Genomic DNA, 26,884 nt, shown 5'->3' with positions numbered 1-26,884 from the left:
GGGCCCTGGGGTCTCTGAAGGTTTCGGTTTCGATTTCGGAGCCGAGCCGGATGGCGGGGCTGGCAAAACTTTTTATGATCTAGGCTAAGGCCTTTTGGCGATGCCTCGACCGGAGCCTTTGGTAACGGGCTAATTGGTGTCAGGGGCAGAGTACTCACGATTTGCCCCAGTGGGATCTTGTCATCGGAGTCCGAGTAGTCCTCGACGGTGACGATCTCTAGGTCCAAGTCTGGAGCTTCCGGTAGTTCCTGGTCATCATCGAAGATGTTGTCTGGTTCCGGTGCCTGTCGCTGCATTTCTTTCCTGGCGGCCCGTCGTATCCGTATTGTTTTCTTCGACCGAAACTGGGCGCAGGCTGGGCAGGTTTCTTCCCTATGGTCTGGGGAAAGGCACTTGTTGCATACTGAGTGTTTGTCAGTATGTGGGAACTTGGAGTTGCATTGTGGGCACCTTTTAAACGGGCTTCTTTCCAATGACGGTAGGCTCAAGTGGCGTCGAAAAGGCCCATCGGCCCGCGTCGACGACAGAGTCAAGATGGAAAGCTGGATCGAGTAGAGAGGTACCGAACGAGAACAATACCGTCGAAGTCAAAGGCCTTTTGGCCTTTAGAAAAGTTTTGTTTTTGATTCCGAAGTTGGAGTATAGGAGTTAGCATCCGAACACAATGGCGGAAAAAACAATCTGAGGATGGAGAAGATGCCTATGTGCACTCTAGTCCAGGGGAGGAGTCATCTATCTCGTGATACTTCAAAGACTCTACCAAGACAACAAAGTGCAATCATCCGGACCCAACACTAGGCGGTGATCTATGCATAGATATGAATTCAGCAGCCCACATGCCTCGAACATAGTGTTATCGGTTCAAAGGTAAGTACTTGGTTGTGGGAGTTGGTATTCTGGGGATAGACTCAGGGGTCCCTGAGGGTCAAGGAGGCACTCCAGTTACACCCTAAGCGGCACTAGGGCGGCCGGGTGCAGTGTGTTAAGACCCAGTGGGGAATAGGGGGCCTCCGGTTGGTGGCTGCTGGTGAGCAGGCCACTGAGCTGTGGGAGCAAAGCTTGTGGACTTGAGCTCAGGGCAAATGGGGGAACAAAGTAGCACCAAAGGTGCACCCTCAGCAGTACTTGGGCGGCCGGGTGCAGGGTGCAGAGTGCTGAGGCCCAATGGGGGGTTGGGGGCCACCGGTTGGTGGCTGCTGGCAAGCAGGCCACAAGGTTCTGTGAGCCAAGCTCCTGGTGTTAGGCTCAGGGCAAAGGGGGATACGGTTTAGCACACAAAGTGCACCCGCAGCGGCGCAGGGGTGCCTGGGTGCACGGTGCTGTTTTGGCGTTGGGTGCTCTTTTGTTTTCAATGGAGATTTTTGGTTTTGGTTTTCAGCTGATGGCTCTGTCCAGGCAGACTTCCGGGAGGAACCAACAGCTAGGCAGGTAAGTTAGAGAGCTCAGGGACGTAGGTGCACCTTGCGTTCTTTTATCTAGGGTGCAGGGCGGCTGGATGCAGATGTGTCTTTTGAGGTCGGATTTCACCTTAACGGGCCACTTGCGGTTGGGGGGTCTCCGTGGAAAGGCTGCAGGCGACGTCGAGGAGTCCTGGAGGAGTCAACCCATAGTGGACTCGGACTCTGGAGCGCTGGGGAACCTCGCTGGAACCGGTGGGCCACTCGAAGTCGGGCCGTAGGCGACGGGTGCAGTGGTGGTTCCAGGCACCGGGTTTCTTTTTGCTCAGCACGCTCCGCATCTTTCTTTGGTGTTTCTAGAGGAGATCCGGTCTTTGTTGAAGGCAGTCAGTCCTCCCCAGGCTTCTGGAGGTCGCTGGCTACAGGACAAGACAATTTCTGGCGCAGGATCTCTGGAAATTGCAGACGGGCCGGTAGGGCTGGGGCCAAGTCAGTTGTTCTCTGCTGTCTCCTCTGCTGGGTGTCCTCTTTTGTCCTATTTCTTCTTAGTTTGCAAGAATCTGCCTCCTTGGTTCAGGGCTGCCCCCTAAATACTGTATTTAGGGGGCGTTTAGGGGTTTTGAGGTCAGTAGCCAATGGGCTACTAACGTTAGGGTGACTACACCCTCGGTGTGCTCACCCCACGTGAGGGAGGGGGCACAATCCCTAATCCTGATTGAGGAGTGACTGCCATCTGCAAGATGGTGGGCACTAAAGAGTGGGCTTCACCTCGCCTCCCCCTCCTGAGGGGTGGGGTTGGCAGATGTGGGCACACCTTATGGGCTGGCTAGTTTTCCCGCCTGTCTTCTCGTCGAAAAGGAGGGGAGACAGGAAGGGGGCTGCTCCTGATCGCAGGAGAGGCTGGGGGTCACATTACAAAGGCTGCCAGGCCTTTGAAGCTCCCCTGCCATAGATGACTCTTCCTGGCCTGGGGGGGGTGTGAACACCTCTGCCCAGTAAAGGCTTTGTTTCTGTGCTCAGGGAGCAAAGGCTCCCACGCCTGGGGTCCAGCAATTTGTCTCATGGTGGCAGGCTGGGGTGTACCAGTCAGGTAACCCACAAGAGGCTGGTCGTTTTTCAGGGGGTATCTCTAAGATGCCGTCTGAGTGCATTTCTCATTAAAACCCACACTGGCATCAGTGTGGGTTTAATGTGCTGAGAAGTTTGATCCCAAACTGCTGCTGTGGAGTTTGAAATGACAAACTCCCAGCACCATATACTCTTAATGGCAGCACTGCACTTACAGTGTCTAAGAAAGGACTTAGACACTGTAGGGGTACGGAGCTCGTGCACCTGTACCCTCATCACTGGCATAGGGCACTGGCATAGAGCACCCAGCTAGAGCGGTGACTGATCTATGCCAGGGTAGTGGGTTGTAGGCTCTTCAGTTTGTTCTGCACCAAGACACTCAGCCTGCAAAGGCAGTGTGTGTGTGTGTGTGTGTGTGTGTGTAGAGGCACAGGGCCTCTAAGGGTGGCACAATAAGTGTTGCAGCCCTTAGAGGTCTTCCCTGGTCACAGTGTCCTGGGTATCTGTGGTACCATTTACCAGGGGCTGACCTGTGGCCAGTAATGCCCATTAGGTTAGTTTTGGGAAAGAACACAGGCCCAGGAAACCTGATTGGCAGGGACCCAGGGCACATCAAGTGAAAGTGCATCCGTAGTGTGGCAAAAAAGTGGGGGGTTACAGCAACAGAAACCCACGTTCCTACATGTTGCCAGTCCTGGGAAGATGGGCGTCGGTCCTGGGTTCGCCGTGCGGTTCCACCAAACAAGGATCTAATGGCCAGAGTCAGGACGAGCGGTCATCTCCAAAAGAACCTGTGCTAAATGGCAGGAGGAGGCATCAATGCCCACTCTCACTCCGTCTCTCTCCTCTACTCATGAAACCCGAGTGGAACGGATGAGGAGAGAGTCACTGAGACAAGGGTCTGCCTGGACCTGCAGAGGAGGACAAGGTCTCTCCTTGTGCAGATGGAGATAACTTCTGATGTTTATGCAGATCCCTGAACCTAGGCTCAGACAGACATGTGTCAGTCATCCAGAGACCACCGCCACCACAGATGGGCCGCCAACGTTACCTTCCTGATCCAAGCCAGAGAGGAGGCGGCCCACTCTGGTGTCGCCTTAGTATTCAGTGCACTTCGCTCGTTCACACTTGGTTTCAATAACATAACACGTGTATTTGTAAAGCGCACGTTCACACGTAGGTATCTTGGTGCAGAATAACAGATGTTTTATTGTTATCCAACTCAATTGTACTCATTTTATCGACCTAAGATGGATGAAAGGCTGAGTGGACCCACTGAGATTTGAACCTGTAACCATGATGTCAAACGCAGGCCCTAGCAGTGGACGCATTTGTCCACTGAGCCACCAGACCCGGTCAATATTAACTGAAGGCGCAAAGAGTTCCCCTTCAGGCATCCCACCCCACGAAGGCTGATCTCAGACAGAAGCCGGTGGCAGCGCCTCTGGTACCTGCGAAAGGCAGGAGACGCAGGACACAATCCGGCCATCTGTGTCACATCTTCAAAGGTAGCTCATAAGTGTGTCTACACAGTCTGCACGGTATAAGCATATGTATTTAATATCAAAAATTATTTCTTCCTGGGAGTCAGATCTTTTCACGAATACAACCTCGTCCCTGCTGCACATTATTCCTAAGGGGACCCACAAATCAGAGGCGGCTGTGAGGCGCTTTGGTTTTAGACTGCACCCAGAACTTCCATTGGTCCTTACCTTCAGCCAGGCACTCGCTTCCTTCTCGTCCTTCTGTCTCTGGAATATTGTCCAGATGAATGATTTCCTCTTTGTTCATCTTATGTAAGTCATCGGGATTGTGAGGTCTGGCACCTGCTGGTAGAGGATGGAGAATCCATGATTCCACTGCCTCAGCTCTCACATCTCTCTTCACCTTCACAAGTGTCACCTACTCTCTGTCTGCTGACAGTCGCGCACACCCTCTGTACTCTCACACCTGTACTCCTTCACACCCTCTATACTCTCACACCAGTACTCCTTCACACCCTCTGTACTCTCACACCCGTACTCTTTCAGATTCTGCTCTCACATCCCCTCTCTCTTTCACAAGCATCTCTTATCCTCTTCTCTCAGACCCAGAGACCGTCTGTCCTCCTTCACACCCTGTGTGCTTCACATCCTCTCTCCTCACAAGCATCTCTTACTCTTCTTCTTTTCACGCCCTCTATACTCTCACACTCATCATTCTTCACACCCACTGTACTCTCACACTCATCCTCCTTCACACCCTCTCTACTCTCACACTCATCATCCTTCACACCCTCTGTACTCTCACTCATCCTCCTTCACACCCTCTGTACTCTCACGCTCATCCTCCTTCACACCCTCTGTACTCTCACGCTCATCCTCCTTCACACCCTCTGTACTCTCACACCCGTACTCCTTCACACCCTCTGTACTCTCACACTCATCCTCCTTCACACCCTCTGTACTCTCACTCATCCTCCTTCACACCCTCTGTACTCTCACGCTCATCCTCCTTCACACCCTCTGTACTCTCACACTCATCCTCCTTCACACCCGCTGTACTCTCACACTCATCCTCCTTCACACCCTCTGTACTCTCACACTCATCCTTCTTCACACCCTCTGTACTCTCACGCTCATCCTTCTTCACACCCTCTGTACTCTCACGCTCATCCTCCTTCACACCCTCTGTACTCTCACGCTCATCCTCCTTCACACCCTCTGTACTCTCATACTCATCCTCATCCTCCTTCACACCCTCTGTACTCTCATACTCATCCTCCTTCACACCCGCTGTACTCTCACACTCATCCTTATTCACACCCTCTGTACTCTCACGCTCATCCTCCTTCACACCCTCTGTACTCTCACGCTCATCCTCCTTCACACCCTCTGTACTCTCACTCATCCTCCTTCACACCCTCTGTACTCTCACGCTCATCCTCCTTCACACCCTGTGTGCTCTCACATCGTCTCTCCCCACAAGCATCTCTTACTCTTCTTCTTTTCACGCCCTCTATACTCACGCTCATCCTCCTTCACACCCGCTGTACTCTCACACTCATCCTCCTTCACATCCGCTGTACTATCACGCTTATCCTCCTTCACACCCTCTGTACTCTCACACTCATCCTCCTTCACACCCGCTGTACTCTCACACTCATCCTCCTTCACACCCGCTGTACTCTCACTCATCCTCCTTCACACCCGCTGTACTCTCACACTCATCATCCTTCACACCCGCTGTACTCTCACGCTCATCATCCTTCACACCCTCTGTACTCTCACACTCATCATCCTTCACACCCTCTGTACTCTCACGCTCATCCTCCTTCACACCTTCTGTACTCTCACGCTCATCCTCCTTCACACCCTGTGTGCTCTCACATCCTCTCTCCCCACAAACATCTCTTAATCTTCTTCTTTTCATGCCCGCTATACTCTCACGCTCATCCTCCTTCACACCCACTGTACTCTCACACTCATCCTCCTTCACACCTGCTGTACTCTCACGCTCATCCTCCTTCACACTCTCTGTACGTTCACACTCATCCTTCTTCACACCCTCTGTACTCTCACACTCATACTCCTTCACACCCGCTGTACTCTCACACTCATCCTCCTTCACACCCTCTGTACTCTCACACTCATCCTCCTTCACACCCACTGTACTCTCACACTCATCCTTCTTCACACCCTCTGTACTCTCACACTCATCCTCCTTCACACCCTCTTTACTCTCACGCTCATCCTCCTTCACACCCTCTGTACTCTCACACTCATCCTCCTTCACACCCACTGTACTCTCACACTCATCCTCCTTCACACCCTCTGTACTCTCACACTCATCCTCCTTCACAGCCACTGTACTCTCACACTCATCCTTCTTCACATCCTCTGTACTCTCACACTCATACTCCTTCACACCCGCTGTACTCTCACACTCATCCTCCTTCACACCCTCTGTACTCTCACACTCATCCTCCTTCACACCCTCTGTACTCTCACACTCATCCTCCTTCACACCCACTGTACCCTCACACTCATCCTCCTTCACACCCTCTTTACTCTCACTCATCCTCCTTCACACCCTCTGTACTCTCACGCTCATCCTTCTTCACACCCTCTGTATTCTCACTCATCCTCCTTCACACTCTCTGTACTCTCACGCGCATCCTCCTTCACACCCTATGTACTCTCACACTCATCCTCCTTCACACCCTCTGTACTCTCAAATTCATCCTCCTTCACACCCACTGTACTCTCATACTCATCCTCCTTCACACCCTCTGTATGCTCACACTCATCCTCCTTCACACCCTCTGTACTCTCACACTCATCCTCCTTCACACCCACTGTACTCTCACGCTCATCCTCCTTCACACCCGCTGTACTCTCACGCTCATCCTCCTTCACACCCGCTGTACTCTCACACTCATCCTCCTTCACACCCGCTGTACTATCACGCTTATCCTCCTTCACACCCTCTGTACTCTCACACTCATCCTCCTTCACACCCGCTGTACTCTCACACTCATCATCCTTCACACCCGCTGTACTCTCACTCATCCTCCTTCACACCCTCTGTACTCTCACACTCATCCTCCTTCACACCCTCTGTACTCTCACGCTCATCATCCTTCACACCCTCTGTACTCTCACGCTCATCATCCTTCACACCCTCTGTACTCTCACGCTCATCATCCTTCACACCCTCTGTACTCTCACGCTCATCCTCCTTCACACCCTGTGTGCTCTCACATCCTCTCTCCCCACAAACATCTCTTAATCTTCTTCTTTTCATGCCCGCTATACTCTCACGCTCATCCTCCTTCACACCCACTGTACTCTCACACTCATCCTCCTTCACACCTGCTGTACTCTCACGCTCATCCTCCTTCACACTCTCTGTACGTTCACACTCATCCTTCTTCACACCCTCTGTACTCTCACACTCATACTCCTTCACACCCGCTGTACTCTCACACTCATCCTCCTTCACACCCTCTGTACTCTCACACTCATCCTCCTTCACACCCTCTGTACTCTCACACTCATCCTCCTTCACACCCACTGTACTCTCACACTCATCCTCCTTCACACCCTCTTTACTCTCACGCTCATCCTCCTTCACACCCTCTGTACTCTCACACTCATCCTCCTTCACTCCCACTGTACTCTCACACTCATCCTTCTTCACACCCTCTGTACTCTCACACTCATCCTCCTTCACAACCTCTTTACTCTCACACTCATCCTCCTTCACACCCTCTGTACTCTCACACTCATCCTCCTTCACACCCACTGTACTCTCACACTCATCCTTCTTCACACCCTCTGTACTCTTACACTCATACTCCTTCACACCCGCTGTACTCTCACACTCATCCTCCTTCACACCCTCTGTACTCTCACACTCATCCTCCTTCACACCCTCTGTACTCTCACACTCATCCTCCTTCACACCCACTGTACTCTCACACTCATCCTCCTTCACACCCTCTTTACTCTCACTCATCCTCCTTCACACCCTCTGTACTCTCACGCTCATCCTTCTTCACACCCTCTGTACTCTCACTCATCCTCCTTCACACTCTCTGTACTCTCACGCGCATCCTCCTTCACACCCTATGTACTCTCACACTCATCCTCCTTCACACCCTCTGTACTCTCAAATTCATCCTCCTTCACACCCACTGTACTCTCATACTCATCCTCCTTCACACCCTCTGTATGCTCACACTCATCCTCCTTCACACCCTCTGTACTCTCACACTCATCCTCCTTCACACCCACTGTACTCTCACGCTCATCCTCCTTCACACCCGCTGTACTCTCACACTCATCCTCCTTCACACCCTCTGTACTCTCATGCTCATCCTCCTTCACACCCTCTGTATGCTCACACTCATCCTTCTTCACACCCTCTGTACTCTCACACTCATCCTTCTTCACACCCGCTGTACTCTCACACTCATCCTCCTTCACACCCGCTGTACTCTCACGCGCATCCTCCTTCACACCCTCTGTACACTCACACTCATCCTCCTTCACACCCTCTGTACTCTCACATCCTCCTCCTTCACACCCGCTGTACTCTCACACTCATCCTTCTTCACACCCTCTGTACTCTCACGCTCATCCTCCTTCACACCCACTGTACTCTCACACTCATCCCCTTCACACCCGCTGTACTCTCTCGCTCATCCTCTTTCACACCCGCTATAGAACTCTCACGCTCATCCTCCTTCACACCCTCTGTACTCTCACGCTCATCCTCCTTCACACCCTGTGTATGCTCACACTCATCCTCCTTCACACCCGCTGTACTCTCACGCTCATCCTCCTTCACACCCTGTGTGCTCTCACATCCTCTCTCCCCACAAGCATCTCTTACTCTTCTTCTTTTCATGCCCTCTATACTCACGCTCATCCTCCTTCACCCCCGCTGTACTCTCACACTCATCCTCCTTCACACCGCTGTACTATCACGCTCATCCTCCTTCACACCCTCTGTACGCTCACACTCATCCTTCTTCCCACCCTCTGTATCTCACACTCATCCTCCTTCACACCCGCTGTACTCTCACACTCATCCTCCTTCACACCCTCTGTACTCTCACACTCATCCTCCTTCACACCCTCTGTACTCTCACTCATCCTCCTTCACACACTCTGTACGCTCACACTCATCCTTCTTCCCACCCTCTGTACTCTCACACTCATCCTCCTTCACACCCTCTGTACTATCACGCTCATCCTCCTTCATACCCTCTGTACGCTCACACTCATCCTTCTTCCCACCCTCTGTACTCTCACACTCATCCTCCTTCACACCCGCTGTACTCTCACACTCATCATCCTTCACACCCGCTGTACTCTCACACTCATCATCCTTCACACCCCGCTGTACTCTCACACTCCTCATCCTTCACACCCTCTGTACTCTCACTCATCCTCCTTCACACCCTCTGTACTCTCACACTCATCCTCCTTCACACCCTCTGTACTCTCACGTTCATCATCCTTCACACCCTCTGTACTTTCACGCTCATCATCCTTCACACCCGCTGTACTCTCACGCTCATCCTCCTTCACACCCGCTGTACTCTCACACTCATCCTCCTTCACACCCGCTGTACTATCACGCTCATCCTCCTTCACACCCTCTGTACTCTCACACTCATCCTCCTTCACACCCACTGTACTCTCACACTCATCCTCCTTCACACCCTCTGTACTCTCACTCGTCCTCCTTCACATCCTCTGTACTCTCACACTCATCCTCTTTCACACCCTCTGTACTCTCACGCTCATCAACCTTCACACCCTCTGTACTCTCACGCTCATCATCCTTCACACCCTCTGTACTCTCACGCTCATCATCCTTCACACCCTCTGTACTCTCACGCTCATCCTCCTTCACACCTTCTGTACTCTCACGCTCATCCTCCTTCACACCTTCTGTACTCTCACGCTCATCCTCCTTTACACCCTGTGTGCTCTCACATCCTCTCTCCCCACAAACATCTCTTAATCTTCTTCTTTTCATGCCCGCTATACTCTCACACTCATCCTCCTTCACACCCTCTGTACTCCCACGCTCATCATCCTTCACACCCTCTGTACTTTCACGCTCATCATCCTTCACACCCGCTGTACTCTCACGCTCATCCTCCTTCACACCCGCTGTACTCTCACACTCATCCTCCTTCACACCCGCTGTACTATCACGCTCATCCTCCATCACACCCTCTGTACTCTCACACTCATCCTCCTTCACACCCTCTGTACTATCACGCTCATCCTCCTTCATACCCTCTGTACGCTCACACTCATCCTTCTTCCCACCCTCTGTACTCTCACACTCATCCTCCTTCACACCCGCTGTACTCTCACACTCATCATCCTTCACACCCGCTGTACTCTCACACTCATCATCCTTCACACCCTCTGTACTCTCACTCATCCTCCTTCACACCCTCTGTACTCTCACACTCATCCTCCTTCTCACCCTCTGTACTCTCACGCCCATCATCCTTCACACCCTCTGTACTTTCACGCTCATCATCCTTCACACCCGCTGTACTCTCACGCTCATCCTCCTTCACACCGGCTGTACTCTCACACTCATCCTCCTTCACACCCGCTGTACTATCACGCTCATCCTCCTTCACACCCTCTGTACTCTCACACTCATCCTCCTTCACACCCACTGTACTCTCACACTCATCCTCCTTCACACCCACTGTACTCTCACACTCATCCTCCTTCACACCCGCTGTACTCTCACACTCATCCTCCTTCACACCCTCTGTACTCTCACTCATCCTCCTTCACACACTCTGTACGCTCACACTCATCCTTCTTCCCACCCTCTGTACTCTCACACTCATCCTCCTTCACACCCTCTGTACTATCACGCTCATCCTCCTTCATACCCTCTGTACGCTCACACTCATCCTTCTTCCCACCCTCTGTACTCTCACACTCATCCTCCTTCACACCCGCTGTACTCTCACACTCATCATCCTTCACACCCGCTGTACTCTCACACTCATCCTCCTTCACACCCGCTGTACTCTCACACTCATCCTCCTTCACACCCTCTGTACTCTCACTCATCCTCCTTCACACACTCTGTACGCTCACACTCATCCTTCTTCCCACCCTCTGTACTCTCACACTCATCCTCCTTCACACCCTCTGTACTATCACGCTCATCTTCCTTCATACCCTCTGTACGCTCACACTCATCCTTCTTCCCACCCTCTGTACTCTCACACTCATCCTCCTTCACACCCGCTGTACTCTCACACTCATCATCCTTCACACCCGCTGTACTCTCACACTCATCATCCTTCACACCCGCTGTACTCTCACACTCCTCATCCTTCACACCCTCTGTACTCTCACTCATCCTCCTTCACACCCTCTGTACTCTCACACTCATCCTCCTTCACACCCTCTGTACTCTCACGTTCATCATCCTTCACACCCTCTGTACTTTCACGCTCATCATCCTTCACACCCGCTGTACTCTCACGCTCATCCTCCTTCACACCCGCTGTACTCTCACACTCATCCTCCTTCACACCCGCTGTACTATCACGCTCATCCTCCTTCACACCCTCTGTACTCTCACACTCATCCTCCTTCACACCCACTGTACTCTCACACTCATCCTCCTTCACACCCTCTGTACTCTCACTCGTCCTCCTTCACATCCTCTGTACTCTCACACTCATCCTCTTTCACACCCTCTGTACTCTCACGCTCATCAACCTTCACACCCTCTGTACTCTCACGCTCATCATCCTTCACACCCTCTGTACTCTCACGCTCATCATCCTTCACACCCTCTGTACTCTCACGCTCATCCTCCTTCACACCTTCTGTACTCTCACGCTCATCCTCCTTCACACCTTCTGTACTCTCACGCTCATCCTCCTTTACACCCTGTGTGCTCTCACATCCTCTCTCCCCACAAACATCTCTTAATCTTCTTCTTTTCATGCCCGCTATACTCTCACACTCATCCTCCTTCACACCCTCTGTACTCCCACGCTCATCATCCTTCACACCCTCTGTACTTTCACGCTCATCATCCTTCACACCCGCTGTACTCTCACGCTCATCCTCCTTCACACCCGCTGTACTCTCACACTCATCCTCCTTCACACCCGCTGTACTATCACGCTCATCCTCCATCACACCCTCTGTACTCTCACACTCATCCTCCTTCACACCCTCTGTACTATCACGCTCATCCTCCTTCATACCCTCTGTACGCTCACACTCATCCTCCTTCACACCCTCTGTACTATCACGCTCATCCTCCTTCATACCCTCTGTACGCTCACACTCATCATCCTTCACACCCGCTGTACTCTCACACTCATCCTCCTTCACACCCTCTGTACTCTCACACTCATCCTCCTTCACACCCGCTGTACTCTCACACTCATCCTCCTTCACACCCTCTGTACTCTCACACTCATCCTCCTTCACACCCTCTGTACTCTCACTCATCCTCCTTCACACACTCTGTACGCTCACACTCATCCTTCTTCCCACCCTCTGTACTCTCACACTCATCCTCCTTCACACCCTCTGTACTATCACGCTCATCTTCCTTCATACCCTCTGTACGCTCACACTCATCCTTCTTCCCACCCTCTGTACTCTCACAGTCATCCTCCTTCACACCCGCTGTACTCTCACACTCATCATCCTTCACACCCGCTGTACTCTCACACTCATCATCCTTCACACCCGCTGTACTCTCACACTCCTCATCCTTCACACCCTCTGTACTCTCACTCATCCTCCTTCACACCCTCTGTACTCTCACACTCATCCTCCTTCACACCCTCTGTACTCTCACGTTCATCATCCTTCACACCCTCTGTACTTTCACGCTCATCATCCTTCACACCCGCTGTACTCTCACGCTCATCCTCCTTCACACCCGCTGTACTCTCACACTCATCCTCCTTCACACCCGCTGTACTATCACGCTCATCCTCCTTCACACCCTCTGTACTCTCACACTCATCCTCCTTCACACCCACTGTACTCTCACACTCATCCTCCTTCACACCCTCTGTACTCTCACTCGTCCTCCTTCACATCATCTGTACTCTCACACTCATCCTCTTTCACACCCTCTGTACTCTCACGCTCATCAACCTTCACACCCTCTGTACTCTCACGCTCATCATCCTTCACACCCTCTGTACTCTCACGCTCATCATCCTTCACACCCTCTGTACTCTCACGCTCATCCTCCTTCACACCTTCTGTACTCTCACGCTCATCCTCCTTCACACCTTCTGTACTCTCACGCTCATCCTCCTTTACACCCTGTGTGCTCTCACATCCTCTCTCCCCACAAACATCTCTTAATCTTCTTCTTTTCATGCCCGCTATACTCTCACACTCATCCTCCTTCACACCCTCTGTACTCCCACGTTCATCATCCTTCACACCCTCTGTACTTTCACGCTCATCATCCTTCACACCCGCTGTACTCTCACGCTCATCCTCCTTCACACCCGCTGTACTCTCACACTCATCCTCCTTCACACCCGCTGTACTATCACGCTCATCCTCCATCACACCCTCTGTACTCTCACACTCATCCTCCTTCACACCCTCTGTACTATCACGCTCATCCTCCTTCATACCCTCTGTACGCTCACACTCATCCTTCTTCCCACCCTCTGTACTCTCACACTCATCCTCCTTCACACCCGCTGTACTCTCACACTCATCATCCTTCACACCCGCTGTACTCTCACACTCCTCATCCTTCACACCCTCTGTACTCTCACTCATCCTCCTTCACACCCTCTGTACTCTCACACTCATCCTCCTTCTCACCCTCTGTACTCTCACGCCCATCATCCTTCACACCCTCTGTACTTTCACGCTCATCATCCTTCACACCCGCTGTACTCTCACGCTCATCCTCCTTCACACCGGCTGTACTCTCACACTCATCCTCCTTCACACCCGCTGTACTATCACGCTCATCCTCCTTCACACCCTCTGTACTCTCACACTCATCCTCCTTCACACCCACTGTACTCTCATACTCATCCTCCTTCACACCCACTGTACTCTCACACTCATCCTCCTTCACACCCTCTGTACTCTCACTCATCCTCCTTCACACCCTCTGTACTCTCACACTCATCCTCTTTCACACCCTCTGTACTCTCACGCTCATCATCCTTCACACCCTCTGTACTCTCACGCTCATCATCCTTCACACCCTCTGTACTCTCACGCTCATCATCCTTCACACCCTCTGTACTCTCACGCTCATACTCCTTCACACCTTCTGTACTCTCACGCTCATCCTCCTTCACACCTTCTGTACTCTCACACTCATCATCCTTCACACCCGCTGTACTCTCACACTCCTCATCCTTCACACCCTCTGTACTCTCACTCATCCTCCTTCACACCCTCTGTACTCTCACACTCATCCTCCTTCTCACCCTCTGTACTCTCACGCCCATCATCCTTCACACCCTCTGTACTTTCACGCTCATCATCCTTCACACCCGCTGTACTCTCACGCTCATCCTCCTTCACACCGGCTGTACTCTCACACTCATCCTCCTTCACACCCGCTGTACTATCACGCTCATCCTCCTTCACACCCTCTGTACTCTCACACTCATCCTCCTTCACACCCACTGTACTCTCACACTCATCCTCCTTCACACCCACTGTACTCTCACACTCATCCTCCTTCACACCCTCTGTACTCTCACTCATCCTCCTTCACACCCTCTGTACTCTCACACTCATCCTCTTTCACACCCTCTGTACTCTCACGCTCATCATCCTTCACACCCTCTGTACTCTCACGCTCATCATCCTTCACACCCTCTGTACTCTCACGCTCATCCTCCATCACACCCTCTGTACTCTCACACTCATCCTCCTTCACACCCTCTGTACTATCACGCTCATCCTCCTTCATACCCTCTGTACGCTCACACTCATCCTTCTTCCCACCCTCTGTACTCTCACACTCATCCTCCTTCACACCCGCTGTACTCTCACACTCATCATCCTTCACACCCGCTGTACTCTCACACTCATCCTCCTTCACACCCTCTGTACTCTCACACTCATCCTCCTTCACACCCGCTGTACTCTCACACTCATCCTCCTTCACACCCTCTGTACTCTCACACTCATCCTCCTTCACACCCTCTGTACTCTCACTCATCCTCCTTCACACACTCTGTACGCTCACACTCATCCTTCTTCCCACCCTCTGTACTCTCACACTCATCATCCTTCACACCCGCTGTACTCTCACACTCCTCATCCTTCACACCCTCTGTACTCTCACTCGTCCTCCTTCACATCCTCTGTACTCTCACACTCATCCTCTTTCACACCCTCTGTACTCTCACGCTCATCAACCTTCACACCCTCTGTACTCTCACGCTCATCATCCTTCACACCCTCTGTACTCTCACGCTCATCATCCTTCACACCCTCTGTACTCTCACGCTCATCCTCCTTCACACCTTCTGTACTCTCACGCTCATCCTCCTTCACACCTTCTGTACTCTCACGCTCATCCTCCTTTACACCCTGTGTGCTCTCACATCCTCTCTCCCCACAAACATCTCTTAATCTTCTTCTTTTCATGCCCGCTATACTCTCACACTCATCCTCCTTCACACCCTCTGTACTCCCACGCTCATCATCCTTCACACCCTCTGTACTTTCACGCTCATCATCCTTCACACCCGCTGTACTCTCACGCTCATCCTCCTTCACACCCGCTGTACTCTCACACTCATCCTCCTTCACACCCGCTGTACTATCAAGCTCATCCTCCATCACACCCTCTGTACTCTCACACTCATCCTCCTTCACACCCTCTGTACTATCACGCTCATCCTCCTTCATACCCTCTGTACGCTCACACTCATCCTTCTTCCCACCCTCTGTACTCTCACACTCATCCTCCTTCACACCCGCTGTACTCTCACACTCATCATCCTTCACACCCGCTGTACTCTCACACTCCTCATCCTTCACACCCTCTGTACTCTCACTCATCCTCCTTCACACCCTCTGTACTCTCACACTCATCCTCCTTCTCACCCTCTGTACTCTCACGCCCATCATCCTTCACACCCTCTGTACTTTCACGCTCATCATCCTTCACACCCGCTGTACTCTCACGCTCATCCTCCTTCACACCGGCTGTACTCTCACACTCATCCTCCTTCACACCCGCTGTACTATCACGCTCATCCTCCTTCACACCCTCTGTACTCTCACACTCATCCTCCTTCACACCCACTGTACTCTCACACTCATCCTCCTTCACACCCACTGTACTCTCACACTCATCCTCCTTCACACCCGCTGTACTCTCACACTCATCCTTCTTCCCACCCTCTGTACTCTCACACTCATCCTCCTTCACACCCGCTGTACTCTCACACTCATCATCCTTCACACCCGCTGTACTCTCACACTCATCCTCCTTCACACCCGCTGTACTCTCACACTCATCCTCCTTCACACCCTCTGTACTCTCACTCATCCTCCTTCACACACTCTGTACGCTCACACTCATCCTTCTTCCCACCCTCTGTACTCTCACACTCATCCTCCTTCACACCCTCTGTACTATCACGCTCATCTTCCTTCATACCCTCTGTACGCTCACACTCATCCTTCTTCCCACCCTCTGTACTCTCACAGTCATCCTCCTTCACACCCGCTGTACTCTCACACTCATCATCCTTCACACCCGCTGTACTCTCACACTCATCATCCTTCACACCCGCTGTACTCTCACACTCCTCATCCTTCACACCCTCTGTACTCTCACTCATCCTCCTTCACACCCTCTGTACTCTCACACTCATCCTCCTTCACACCCTCTGTACTCTCACGTTCATCATCCTTCACACCCTCAGTACTTTCACGCTCATCATCCTTCACACCCGCTGTACTCTCACGCTCATCCTCCTTCACACCCGCTGTACTCTCACACTCATCCTCCTTCACACCCGCTGTACTATCACGCTCATCCTCCTTCACACCCTCTGTACTCTCATACTCATCCTCCTTCACACCCACTGTACTCTCACACTCATCCTCCTTCACACCCACTGTACTCTCACACTCATCCTCCTTCACACCCTCTGTACTCTCACTCATCCTCCTTCACACCCTCTGTACTCTCACACTCATCCTCTTTCACACCCTCTGTACTCTCACGCTCATCATCCTTCACACCCTCTGTACTCTCACGCTCATCATCCTTCACACCCTCTGTACTCTCACGCTCATCATCCTTCACACCCTCTGTACTCTCACGCTCATCATCCTTCACACCTTCTGTACTCTCACGCTCATACTCCTTCACACCTTCTGTACTCTCACGCTCATCCTCCTTCACACCCTGTGTGCTCTCACATCCTCTCTCCCCACAAACATCTCTTAATCTTCTTCTATTCATGCCCGCTATACTCTCACACTCATCCTCCTTCACACCCTCTGTACTCTCACGCTCATCATCCTTCACACCTGCTGTACTCTCACGCTCATCCTCCTTCACACACTCTGTACGTTCACACTCATCCTTCTTCACACCCTCTGTACTCTCACACTCATCCTCCTTCACACCCGCTGTACTCTCACACTCATCCTCCTTCACACCCGCTGTACTCTCACCCTCCTTCACACCCTCTGTACTCTCACACTCATCCTCCTTCACACCCGCTGTATTCTCACACTCATCCTCCTTCACACCCGCTGTACTCTCACACTCATCCTCCTTCACACCCTCTGTACTCTCACGCTCATCATCCTTCACACCCTCTGTACTCTCACACTCATCCTCCTTCACACCCTCTGTACTCTCACACTCATCCTCCTTCACACCCTCTGTACTCACACTCATCCTCCCCTGGAGACCCTCAGTGCTCCAATTACCCCCCTTCTCCATGAGTTTCTTACTCTCTATCCCCTCCACAAGTCTCTCTCGCTTTCATTCTTGCACCTTCTTACATCACAAGGGTCTCTTTTCCGCTTGTGGGGAACCCAACAGTCCTGCTAAAAGTATCGGTTCAGTGTTACTCGTGAGCTTCGCCGGCCCCTCACTCTTGCCGTCCTCGCCTCCTTCAACAACCACAAAAGAGAGGAATGTTTGCGGGGAGTCCTTCGTGCCCTCATGCGTTACTCCTCTGTCCCAGCCTCTGCCCTACTCTTCCTCTGCCCTCTTCTTCATCCTCCTCCTCTGCCCTCCTCCCCCTCTGCCATAGCCTTTGCCCTCCTCCACTGCCTGAGTCTCTGCCCTCCTCCTTTGCCCGAGCCTCTGCCCTCCTCCTCCTCCCCCCTCCTCCTCCTCTGCCCCAACCTCTGCCGTACAGTCAAAACTGAGGGGGGCGCAATTCAAGGACTGCATGTACCATGAAGCAAAGGAGCAAACATTTCTGGGACATGATGTAGTTTCTGGCCCACCCTTTCCCCTGCCCAAAATGATTTTCATGACCTCCTCTACCATTTATCTCACGTTCCTAATGGTCCTTTTTGCAAAACTTGCGTTCCGGCCCATTGATTTCACTTCATTCGGCCCGATTGCGGACATAAAGATACGCATCCTAAATTAACTCTGTGAATACCAAATGTCGTAAAGTTAGACTTTTGTCTCAGATTGCCTTTGTGAATCGGGCCCTATATTTATTGCTTCCACTCAGCAAGCTAGCTCACTGCCCCCCTTCTGACTCTCCTGCTCCCCCCAGTCAAGCAGGGAGAGGGGTCTGTAGAGGGACAGAAGGACCGAACTTGCTTCAGAAGTCCTTCCCCTTCCAGAGCATCAGCTGCGTTCCTAAAGCAGATTCTGTGTGAGTGTGGTCTCTGTGCACTTTTATTTGGGTGTGTTAGTGTGTCTGCAGAGAGTTTACCTGTGTGGCTGAATGTGCAGCAGTGTGAATGTGTCAGGCAAGAATGTGTACCTTTGTGTGTCTGCTTCAAAGTGTGTCTCTAAGTAAGCATGTGTGCACTTTTGTTTGTGTTCATTAGGGTGTTTCTCTGAATGTGCACCTTTGCGTGGGTGAGTGTGTTTTGGTCAGCATCTATGCACCTCTGTTTGTGTGATGGTGTGTTTCAAGGTGCACACCCCTGTGTGCCTCCGAGTGTGCATGTCTGTTTCTCTGTGTTTGCCGTATCCCTGGCAGAGCTTGTGTGTACATACGGGTGTCAGTGTAAGAATGTGGCATTAATGTGCTTGTGTGAACGTGTTGGGTTAGCATCGCTGCAGTTATGTGTGTCTGTGTGTTTTGTTGGGTTAGCATCTACGCATGTATGTGTGTCTGTGTGTGTCACTGGGTTAGCATCTATGCGTGTATGTGTCTGTGTGTGTCGCTGGGTTACCATCTCTGAGTGTATGTGTCTGTGTGTGTCGCTGCGTTAGCATTAATGCACATCTGTGTGTGTCGCTGGGTTAGCATCTACGTACATATGTGTGTCTGTCGCTGGGTTAGCATCTATGCGAGTCTGTGTATGTCGCTGGGTTAGCATCTATGCCCGTCTGTGTGTGTCGCTGGGTTAGCATCTATGCACATCTGTATGTGTCGCTGGGTTAGCATCTGTGCATGTCTGTGTGTGTCGCTGGGTTAGCATGTATGGGTTTATGTGTCTGTGTGTGTCGCTGGGTTTGCATCTATGCATTTATGTGTCTGTGTGTGTCGCTGGGTTAGCATCTATGCACATCTGTGTGTGTCGCTGGGTTAGCATCTATGCACGTCTGTGTGTGTCGCTGGGTTAGCATCTATGCATGTGTGTGTGTGTCGCTGGGTTAGCATCTATGCATGTGTGTGTGTGTGTCGCTGGGTTGGCATCTATGCACGTCTGTGTGTGTTGCTGGGTTAGCATCTATGCGAGTCTGTGTATGTCGCTGGATTAGCATCTATGCACGACTGTGTGTGTCGCTGGGTTAGCATCTATGCACGTCTGTGTGTGTGTCGCTGGGTTAGCATCTATGCACGTCTGTGTGTTTCACTGGGTTAGCATCTATGCGAGTCTGTGTATGTCGCTGGATTAGCATCTATGCACGACTGTGTGTGTCGCTGGGTTAGCATCTATGCGAGTCTGTGTATGTCGCTGGATTAGCATCTATGCACGACTGTGTGTGCCGCTGGGTTAGCATCTATGCACGTCTGTGTGTGTCGCTGGGTTAGTATCTATGCACGTCTGTGTGTGTCGCTGGGTTAGCATCTATGCACGTCTGTGTTTGTCGCTGGGTTAGCATCTAAGCGTTTATGTGTCTGTGTGTGTCGCTGGGTTAGCCTCTATGCACGTGTGTGTGTGTCGCTGGGTTAGCATCTACGCACATATGTGTGTCTGTCGCTGGGTTAGCATCTATGCAAGTCTGTGTATGTCGCTGGGTTAGCATCTATGCACATCTGTGTGTGTCGCTGGGTTAGCATCTATGCACGTCTGTGTGTGCCGCTGGGTTAGCATCTATGCACGTCTGTGTGTGTCGCTGGGTTAGCATCTATGCGTTTATGTGTCTGTGTGTGTCGCTGGGTTAGCATCTATGCACGTCTGTGTGTGTCGCTGGGTTAGCATCTATGCGAGTCTGTCTATGTCGCTGGGTTAGCATCTATGCACGTCTGTGTGTGTCGCTGGGTTAGCATCTATGCATGTCTGTGTGTGTCACTGGGTTAGCATCTATGCACGTCTGTGTTTGTCGCTGGGTTAGCATCTGTGCGTTTATGTGTCTGTGTGTCGCTGGGTTAGCATCTATGCACGTCTGTGTGTTTCGCTGGGTTAGCATCTATGCACGTCTGTGTTTGTCGCTGGGTTAGCATCTATGCGAGTCTGTGTTTGTCGCTGGGTTAGCATCTATGCGAGTCTGTGTATGTCGCTGGGTTAGCATCTATGCACGTCTGTGTTTGTCGCTGGGTTAGCATCTATGCGAGTCTGTGTTTGTCGCTGGGTTAGCATCTATGCGAGTCTGTGTTTGTCGCTGGGTTAGCATCTATGCGTTTATGTGTCTGTGTGTCGCTGGGTTACAATCTATGCACGTCTGTGTGTGTCGCTAGGTTAGCATCTATGCGAGTCTGTGTATGTCGCTGGGTTAGCATCTATGCACGTCTGTGTTTGTCGCTGGGTTAGCATCTATGCATGTCTGTGTTTGTCGCTGGGTTAGCATTTATGCGTTTATGTGTCAGTGTGTCTCGCTGGGTTAGCACCTACTCACATATGTGTGTTGTCTAACCATGTCTACAGCTTCAGCTTCCCCAAAGGTTCTTGTCAGTTCCTCCTCCTTTGCAAACTACATGTCAAGCCCCTTTCTGACCTACTTTATCTGTAGAAGGTTTCCAGGACTGTGCTGGAGCACATGCGCATGTTTGTGCATATGTGAGACTTATATGTTGTGAGTGGGAAGGCATTTGGGCACCAATGTGTGTCTTTCTGGTCCCCTAAGATCTGAGGGACAGCAGCCTTGGTAACTCTGCTGGCCCCTGCCATGGCACTTCTCACCTACCTTTCAAAGACTCCTGGTGGTCCCTGGACAACAGCTCTTGCTTCCCTTGGGCTCTCAAAGAAAAGACAGTGGCAAGCACAGGACCTGTCAGCAAAAGACAACAGACACCAGTCACTCTCCACAGGACCTGTCAGCAAAAGGCAACTGACACCAGTCACTCTCCACAGGACCTGTCAGCAAAAGACAACAGACGCCAGTCACTCTCCACAGGACCTGTCAGCAAAAGACAACAGACGCCAGTCACTCTCCACAGGACCTGTCAGCAAAAGACAACAGACACCAGTCACTCTCCACGGGACCGCCTGTAAACTTGAGAAACGTGTGATATTCTCCCAAGTGTCAAATGTTGGACTATAAAACTGACATCTACCACAAGATGTGTTTTTTTATAATAGAAACACCAAGAAAATCAGTGTGGGATACAAATACAGGCGAAAAAATGGTAGTGTCCACAAGAGGCTGTCAAAAAAGAACAGAGACTTACAGGGAGAACAAAAGCACACTGAGGGACATGGAGAATGCAGTGTACCTAGAAGCACATAAGCCACGGAGATGGAAAAAAAAGAACAGAGCTAGATGCTGTGAGAGCAATGAATAGAGACGTAAAGACACAGGCCTACAGGAAGAAGTGAAGAGGCAAGAACACAGAGACACAAAGAGCTGGACTCAAGGAGGGAGCGGTCCAGAGATGGAAGCGCACACAGGCACAGACAGCCACAGTGACAAAGAACAGAGACCGACCTGGAAGAGGAAGCACACAGAAGACAAAGGTGCTAGGGACGAGGGAAGTGAGTGTAGAGACAAATCCGCGCTGCGAAGACCAGGGAGAAGCGACACCCTGAAATCCAATGGCTGTGGTTGTGTCAGTAGTCCAATGGCAGTGGGTGTTGTAGACAACCAATGGCAGTGGTTGTGGTATACGACCAATTGCAGTAGCTGTGGCAGACAACCAATGGCATTGGTTGTGGTAGACGACCAATGGCAGTGGTTGTGGTAGACGACCAATGGCAGTGGTTGTGGTAGACGACCAATGGCAGTGGTTGTGGTAGACAACCAATGGCAGTGGTTGTGGTAGACGACCAATGGCAGTGGTTGTGGCAGACAACCAATGGCAGTGGTTGTGGCAGAAGTCCAATGGCAGTGGTTGTGGCAGAAGTCCAATGGCAGTGGTTGTGGCAGACGTCAAATGGTGGTTGTGGCAGATATTCAATGTCTGTGGTTGTGGCAGACATCCAATAGCAATGGTTGTTGCAGAAATCCAATGGCAGTGGCTGTGGTAGAAGTCTAATGGCTGTGGTATTAGTAGATGTCCAATGCCAGTGGTTCTGGCAGGAATCCAATGGCAGTGTTTGTAGCAGACGTCCAATGGCAGTGGGTGTTGCAGATGACCAATGGCAGTGGTTGTGGCAGACGTCCAATGGCAGAGGTTGTGGCAGAAGTCCAATGGCAGTGGGTGTTGCAGACGACCAATGGCAGTGGTTGTGGTAGACGACCAATGGCAGTGGCACTGGCAGACAACCAATGGCAGTGGTTGTGGTAGACGACCAATGGCAGTGGTTGTGGCAGACAACCAATGGCAGTGGTTGTAGCAGAAGTCCAATGGCAGTGGTTGTGGCAGAAGTCCAATGGCAGTGGTTGTGGCAGAAGTCCAATGGCAGTGGTTGTGGCAGACGTCAAATGGTGGTTGTGGCAGATATTCAATGTCTGTGGTTGTGACAGACATCCAATAGCAATGGTTGTTGCAGAAATCCAATGGCAGTGGCTGTGGTAGAAGTCCAATGGCTGTGGTATTAGTAGATGTCCAATGGCAGTGGTTGTGGCAGGAATCCAATGGCAGTGTTTGTAGCAGACGTCCAATGGCAGTGGGTGTTGCAGATGACCAATGGCACTGGTTGAGGCAGACGTCCAATGGCAGAGGTTGTGGCAGAAGTCCAATGGCAGTGGGTGTTGCAGACGACCAATGGCAGTGGTTGTGGTAGACGACCAATGGCAGTGGTTGTGGCAGACAACCAATGGCAGTGGTTTTAGCAGAAGTCCAATGGCAGTGGTTGTGGCAGAAGTCCAATGGCAGTGGTTGTGGCAGAAGTCCAATGGCAATGGTTGTAGCAGACGTCAAATGATGGTTGTGGCAGATATTCAATGTCAGTGGTTGTGGCAGACATCCAATAGCAATGGTTGTTGCAGAAATCCAATGGCAGTGGCTGTGGTAGAAGTCCAATGGCTGTGGTATTAGTAGATGTCCAATGGCAGTGTTTGTAGCAGACGTCCAATGGCAGTGGTTGTGGCAGAAGTCCAATGGCAGTGGTTGTGGCAGAGGTCCAATGGCAGTGGTTGTAGCAGATGTCAAATGGTGGTTGTGGCAGATATTCAATGTCAGTGGTTGTGGCAGACATCCAATAGCAATGGTTGTTGCAGAAATCCAATGGCAGTGTTTGTAGCAGACGCCCAATGGCTGTGGTATTAGTAGGTGTCCAATTGCAGTGGTTGTGGCAGGAATCCAATGGCAGTGTTTGTGGCAGACGTCCAATGGCAGTGGTTGTGGCAGAAGTCCAATGGCAGTGGGTGTGGCAGAGGTCCAATGGCAGTGGTTGTAGTAGAAGCCAATGGCTGTGGTTGTGGCAGACAGACAGCCGTAGTGCTGGAGCAGATGTCCAATGGTAGTAGTCGGGACAGAAGTAAAAAATTCAGCTTGGAAATGTGTGGTCGGTCAACAACAATGACAAACTGATTCATTGTCTTTTGTTACGAAGACCATACTCTAAATGGCACAGAGACAGGCCAAAAGAAAGCAGAGCAGTGTCCACAGAAGATCAAGTGGAGGATTAAAGAGATAAATACAAAGGTCATACCATAGAACAGTGAAGAAGCAGGAGAAAAAACAGAGTGAAAATTAGTGATTTGAACAAAAGAAAGCAAAGATTAAGGTGCAAAAAAAATGGAGACAGAGGAACAGAGAAAGCAACGGAAATTGTGTCAGTCTAAACTGAGAGAAGGCCACACCTCCTTCATTATCAAATAAAACGTTGAAGTGCTCTGTTGTGAAGTGAGTAATTTGCAAATAAGAACAAAAACCTGACACGAAGAGTACCCTGGGCCCTCCACGTCTAGGACTAAGAGAATTAGTAACCTCCTTCGCCATGTGTGCCCGGCTCCATAAAGTGAGGACACATATTAGACTACAGGTAAGAACGCAGAGAGGTGGAGAGTGACAGGAGAAAGGGTGTGTGTGAGAGACAGAGTGAAAGAGTCACAGCTCCCTGCATAACAATGAGAGTGTCTCAAACCTCAGGTAGGGCCACAGACACTGCAGTAAATAAAACAGAGGGAGAGAGAGACAGATAGACAGGAAGAGAGAGTGAATGAAAGAAAGAGTGTTCGTGTGTGAGAGAAACAAAGAAAGAGAGTGTGTGGGTGGGTGTTTGAATAAAAATGCTTTAGCAGTGTTGTTTACATATATTGTCTGCATAAGTTAGCATTTGCAGCACCATTTTATGTTTGGCCGCCATTTTGAGCCATGATCAAAAGTAGCTTTTTGAGAAGCAGCCTTGGTAATTTTCGTTTTCTTCAAGGTTGGGTCTTGCTGCACTAATTAACACACTGTTCTCATTAACGCATACCTTTCCCACTAGATAGTGGCCTGCTCCCGTTAGTCCAGCGATGGGCACAGGCAGGATGACCTTGGCACAGAGATAGTGTGTGCCCGGTCTCAGGATCGAAACTTATCTTTCTGTACCTCCTTTGTGTAGCTGCCTCCATCTGGAAATTTCCAGTCTGGGCGTGCCTTCATTGGTTCTGAATCATCGTAAATAATGTATCACCATGCTTGCTGATGTCAGTCCCTCTGCAGAAATCCCCAGAGACTGGGCAGACTGGGCTCCACCCTAGTGTACCTGAATAAATATACTTGGTTTGAATTCTCTACTGTCTGACCGACTCTTCATTTATATGGAAGGCTGAGAGGTGGTCGCAAGTGACCCGGGATCGAGTCACTTCCTTCATGGGAGAGAGACAGACAGATAAAAAGAGAGAGTAAGAGAAAGAGTATATTTGTGTGTGAGAGAAAGAGAGAAAGAATGTGTGTGTGTGAGAGAGAGAGAAAGAAGGGGTGAGCGAGCGGCAGAGGGTGTGTGAAATAGACAGAAAGGGAGAATGCAGTGAGACTGACGACATATCACAAACTGCAGGTTAAGCAACAGATATTGGATTAAGAAAGAAAGGCAAGGAGAGAGAGAGAGATAGAGAGAGAGAGAGAGAGAGAGAGAGAGAGAGAGAAAGAGAGTCAGTGTGTGTGTGTGTTCTTGTGGGAGAGTGGGAGTCACAGTTCCCTGCATTGAGACCAGGACCGTCTCTCGGCCTCCATAGGCCGCAGACATCACTTTCTACACTCCTTCGGTGAGCAGGCAGCCGAGGATCACATGTTTCTGTGTTCCGCACTAGAGGATCACATGTTTCTGTGTTCATGGATGATCCATGGTAATCTGCAGTTGACAGAGATCACCCACAGAGGATCAGGTTCACCCTGTCGATCCTTGTGCATTTACCAGGGTATGGACGCCATGCCCTCGACCACCGAGTGTCGCCTGCTCGATCACTGGCTGCAAGGAAGAGCTGACTGCAGGCATCTCCTGACACTTCACAATGTCATATTCATTTTATTTTTGCTTTCATGCATCAGATTCCAAACTTCCTGCACCAAATCATATCACTTGTGTTTACAGCATGATCACAGTACAATCTCACAGTTCACGAGGATAAGTCAAAGCCAGAATATCAAGCCCTTGGTCTGAGGACACAAAGTGACGAGCAGCTCCCACTCGGCTCCCACAACTCTGAGGAATGGTCAACAATGTAAAGTGACTTTACCCAGGGAGACCAGGGCCTGGTCGATCTCCTTCAGCACGTTCTTATAGAGTTCCTTCTGCCACTTCTGTAAGAGCTCCCACTCCTCTTGGGAGAAACACGAGAACGCGTCATGGCCGGTGACCTGGAAGTGGAAGATACATGTGCATCAGTCACTGAGCGGCTTCACGCACTGAACTCTGATGTATGCTGAGCGCGCTTTCTTTCATCCTAGAATATACCTCCCTAATGACTATCTCTCACCTGAAGCCCTCCGGTCCAAGGAATAGCCATATTTAGAGCATTGAGTGCATATGGGTTGTGTGTAAGGCGAGTGTGGTATGTTCAGTGTGTAAGGTGTGTGTGGTTCATTCAGTGTGTAAGGCATGTTTGTGTAGTGTGTAAGGCGTCTGTGGTTCATGCAGTGTGTAAGGCGTGTTTGGTTTGTGCAGTGTATAAGGCACGTGTGGTTTATGCAAGGCGTGTTTGGTTTGTGCAGTGTGTAAGGCGTGTGTGGTTCATGCAGTGTGTAAGGCTTGTGTGGTTTG

General features: G+C 51.0%; 1 protein-coding gene across 4 annotated transcripts in view; it reads right to left on the bottom strand.

Moving 5' to 3' along the window:
• LOC144770974 (uncharacterized) overlaps nt 1-26,884 on the bottom strand; it is a 93,203-nt gene that overhangs the window by 39,899 nt on the left and 26,420 nt on the right. For 2 of the 4 annotated variants that reach the window (XR_013599079.1, XM_078655839.1), the window contains exons 2-4: nt 26,361-26,481; nt 21,498-21,581; nt 4,178-4,294 (exon numbers count right to left, since the gene is read on the bottom strand). Coding sequence is in view for 2 of the 4 variants with exons in the window: in XM_078655839.1 (XP_078511965.1) it covers nt 4,178-4,294; nt 21,498-21,581; nt 26,361-26,481 (322 nt within the window). In the remaining 2 variants the exon portion in view is untranslated. The remainder of the gene's footprint in view (nt 1-4,177; nt 4,295-21,497; nt 21,582-26,360; nt 26,482-26,884) is intronic. The other 2 variants (XR_013599080.1, XM_078655840.1) reach the window with 1 other exon arrangement.

This window comes from Lissotriton helveticus, chromosome 7 (assembly GCF_964261635.1).
Source record: "Lissotriton helveticus chromosome 7, aLisHel1.1, whole genome shotgun sequence".
Taxonomy (NCBI): Eukaryota; Metazoa; Chordata; class Amphibia; order Caudata; family Salamandridae; genus Lissotriton; species Lissotriton helveticus.
The sequence above is the reverse complement of the archived record's forward strand: the minus strand, read 5'-3'. Positions and strand labels throughout refer to the sequence as shown.